Source organism: Ciona intestinalis, chromosome 3 (genome assembly GCF_000224145.3).
Source record: "Ciona intestinalis chromosome 3, KH, whole genome shotgun sequence".
Lineage (NCBI taxonomy): Eukaryota > Metazoa > Chordata > Ascidiacea > Phlebobranchia > Cionidae > Ciona > Ciona intestinalis.
Genome location: NC_020168.2, coordinates 2665881 through 2669960, shown reverse-complemented (window position 1 = coordinate 2669960; position 4080 = coordinate 2665881). Strand labels below are relative to the sequence as shown.

Here is a 4080-nt window from a genome sequence, read left to right as displayed (position 1 = left end):
AGGACACATACGCCCACAATGGTAGCAGCGACGAGCCTTGAACCCATTACCTCTGGGTTAGAGGCAGGCGCGCTAACCACTACGGCACGGCGCCGGACAAGTTTAAGGCTAGACATTGTGCTTGTGTACGTTTATGTCCCAAGACACATATCGGTAATCGCTTCTACCCAGCGAAATCCTTATTGTTGTTTGAATTTTATATCAAATGTAAACGGGAACGAGTGATTATGAAACATTACACACTGGCATGAGGTGTTAAACCCGCGCGATAACGACTGTCGTTTTCCGGCCACGCGAGGATAAAGTAAGTTACATTCACGTGTGATAATGACCGTCTTTGCCCTACTGCGCCAAGATAATGAAGCTACTTGGCAACGATAGCCGTTATAACACTGTGGTATAACACCTACAACTCGTGCCCGTTTTTCTGCAAGGCGTAGACCTGACACAAGATCATTTCTGAAATTTTATCACAAAATATATTTTTTTGTAGAAAATTTAATAAATATGTCACCAGTACTGCAACCATATCTACAAGTTATAAAAATACTTTTATTTCTCATACATATATTATTGATATATTTTGTGCAATCAGTAAAAAAATAATTGTAAAAAGTATATGAAGAAATTGCAGATCTACCAATAAAAAACAGCTAAAAAATATTTTTCAAATTATCAAATAAATTACAAAAGTAACAGCGGTCTTTAAAATGACCCTGCTACAAAAACACCATTTTTATACTTTTTTTCATAATATACAACACTGGTAGCAGCCAAATAAGTAATTCGAAACATGATTTTAAAAAGCAGCCTGAAGTTGATTTTGTTTGAATAGTTTGAGGCATCAAAGGTTCCCTCCAAAATACTGTAAAATATAAATATCTTAGACAAGCAGGACAAATTAATTTCAATAGCTTTCAAGTGAAAATAAAGTTACAACAAAAAATCATTTTTTACTACGCATGGGAATGATAAAAGTTCTTACTTGATAGATCAGTTACAAAGTAACTAATTTAAATTACTATAATAAGTGAAACTTTGTTACAAGTATTTCTACCACTACTACTACTGTGTGCCTTAAATCATGCATTTAGTTTTTAAATGGAAGGTGTTATAAGTTATAATGCAAAATGAATTAATAAGTAAAATCTAATTAAATCAAAGTGAGAGTACTATGCTTTGTGATATTACACAAAAACTTTAATATTTTCGGTCATATAAATTCTGCGTTACGAGTTAGTACTCAAAAATCAACTAATGTACACACTGACATTCTAGGGCAAATCACTCAAACTAAACAAGCACCACTACATCTAACAATCCAAATAAAGATAACATAGTTAAAGTTTATTACAAATTATAAATTCCATATCTAAAAAAATCTGTGTCGTTATAATTCAGTTTCTGTGTTACTATAGGAGGACGAACTTATAGAATAGTTTTCATGTAAATATAGGAATGTATTCTTATGTGGAAATGCTTTTAGTGAGGATATATATATAACATGTAGGCATTTTAATTAAATAACTTCCTAAAAATTTGTATATTTTGCCAAATTTGTATCATAGATAGTACATACTTAAAAATTCCTAAGCCTTAATTGATGCGTTTGATTCGTCAAGCTGTGCTGACAGGTCTTTCACTTTGTCTGACCAATATGAACTGCTTTGTTGAAGCTGTAGTGTCAGCTACAATGCACATGCAACATAACAAGCCATGAAATGATATCTAACATATACTATGATGGTTCAGCTAAGTCTGTTTTGTTATATAATGAATAGGTGACATTGTTTATACTTGCTGGTGGGGTAATGACAGTCATTATCGACTATTTTTTACACCTCGTGCAAATTATATGCAATGAATGTGAAATTAAACATGCTTGGATACAAAAGTTGCGCAGCAGTGGCATAAAAGACTTAAATGGGCTACCGGGTGCTTGGGTAATGGGCCAAAATCCCAGGTCCTTGATAAGAACCTCCCCCACAAAAAAACGAAATTCTGAAAACACTTTCTTTGAACATTTAAATTGTATTTGGAGATGAATTTTGATATAAGCATGACTACCTCGCCTGCTCGTTGCAGCCAGTAATTTTTGTCAAGTTTTTCAGGTGAAGTAATTCCCGTTGATTTTGCGTCTACAATTGCAGCCTCAGTTGCCTATGTAGGAAGTGCATGCAATGAAGAAAAAGCGAAATCACAAAACAGCCATGCATACAAACCATGCATTGCTACACAAAACACAAGAACATGAAAACTGACCCCATTTCTGCTGGACGAACGTAGACTTCTGTCAAAGTTAGGTACGTGGCTTGAATCTCTTGCTGGTGATGTGAAAGAACGAGCCTTGTTCAATGAAAACAATGTTTAAACAAAGAAAGAAACAAGGAAAAAATGGAAGAAATGTAAAAGCATTTCTCAATTTGTAATACATTTTAATTAATTAATTTTTAAAGACGTTATTTTTTTGTGAATATCACACAGATAAATTTTGGTGTGTAAAAAATGGTAAAATAAAATTTATATTCTTACTTTTAAAATTTGTACTTTTACTTTTAAATTTATATTCTACTTTTATTTTCCCACAAAAATGCATTCCTTTATTATTAACGAAAATTTGATCTCTAACTACAAAAAGTTTGTACCTCTATCTGTGCACGTAGACCCATAATAGTTTGTTCTTTCGCCTCCAACTGCAGTTGAAGACTTTTCCTTGCACTCAACTCTTGTTCAACCAACGATCGTTGCCGAATGTTTTCCTTGTTTAAGTTGTTCAACTGTAATTTGACACAAAGGATAATAAGGCAAAGGCAAATAAAACAAATTGTATCTTCTCACATACAAGTGTGACAGTGTATTTGTTTTTTAATTACGTTGTGCATGTAATTTAATGCATAGCATAAACTATCCAACCAAGTCGAAACAGTAATTGTCTAGTGTTAAACTTTACATTTCACGGTATGTGGAGAAAATGAAGTTTAATATCTAGCCTTTTGGCTGCCACTGCCACCATAGGAACACATCATACAGATAGGAATATAAATGGGTGATTTAAATAAAAAAATATATGTGTGTTATACGAACTTATACCTGATGGTTGAGTTGTTGAATGCAATCCACGTTTTGTTTCAATCTTCGATGAAGATCTTCAAGAGATGAGTTTTTATCACGAAGAGCAACTTCCTGGTCTTCTTCCGTTGCTTTTAATCGATTTCTCAACTGGAGGATCATGTTCTGAGAAGAAAAGTTTATTTAATTTGCAACTTTCAGTTTCACTGTGTAAGAGTTCGTACTAAAGACTTGTCCAAACTTTGAGACAAGCATATTATATCACTACTATAAGATAAGGTTACTTGAAAATAAATAGTACCTTTGCACAGTGGTTTAAAATACTTATTAAAAAGATACCTTTGTCCTTGTGTATTATAAAAGGTGTTAGAAACACTGGAAACTGGCATATTGTATGTTAGGTAAGAGTACATTAGATAACCTACTGAGATACACAAACTAGTACAACTGTTTCCAGTGGAATTAGCTATGTTAGGTATAAACCACCTCACTGGCGTAAAGTTACGGGGTTGCAGGGTTGCCTGGCAACCCTTTGATTTTCTCCAGACTAATAATGCGTAAGGAATTACGTTCGACCAAATGAAGACGCCATTATTACTGCGAACAAACTTCGTTTACGTTCGTTAAAATATGTCAATACCGATGCGTCATTCACGACACAAATTCGTTCAACTGGTATTTAAACTCCTGTTTGCGAAATAATTCACGTGTGAATCGCTATTATGAAGTCAATAATCAACGTGTGAATTGCTATTATGTCGTAATCATTTGCCAGGTTCAAACAACCGCTATTATGATGCAATGAATCCACGTGTAAATCCCCCCTACTAATTCGTAATAAATATGCTGCTTGGCTGAGAAAAACATTGTATATAAATATAAAGCAGTGTTGGAAACGATTTAGGCAGTTTATTTCCGCAATATTTCGTTCTAGAAACCTACTATTTCCGATGGACGGGTCTTCGTTTGTAAGATAACCGCACACTCGTGTGGGCTTGACGAAAAGCGCAT

The 4080-nt window shown here is 34.0% G+C and overlaps 1 protein-coding gene across 4 annotated transcripts in view; it reads right to left on the bottom strand.

Annotated features, from left to right (window-relative positions):
• Positions 1-482: 482 nt before the first annotated feature.
• LOC100186346 (myosin-2 heavy chain) overlaps positions 483-4080 on the bottom strand; it is a 33644-nt gene continuing 30046 nt past the window's right edge. For 2 of the 4 annotated variants that reach the window (XM_009859825.3, XM_026833579.1), the window contains exons 34-39: positions 3091-3234; positions 2646-2777; positions 2263-2346; positions 2068-2160; positions 1580-1688; positions 483-865 (exon numbers count right to left, since the gene is read on the bottom strand). In XM_009859825.3, coding sequence (XP_009858127.2) covers positions 1590-1688; positions 2068-2160; positions 2263-2346; positions 2646-2777; positions 3091-3234 — 552 coding nt within the window. In that variant the 3' untranslated portion in view covers positions 483-865; positions 1580-1589. The remainder of the gene's footprint in view (positions 866-1579; positions 1689-2067; positions 2161-2262; positions 2347-2645; positions 2778-3090; positions 3235-4080) is intronic. The other 2 variants (XM_026833580.1, XM_026833581.1) reach the window with 2 other exon arrangements.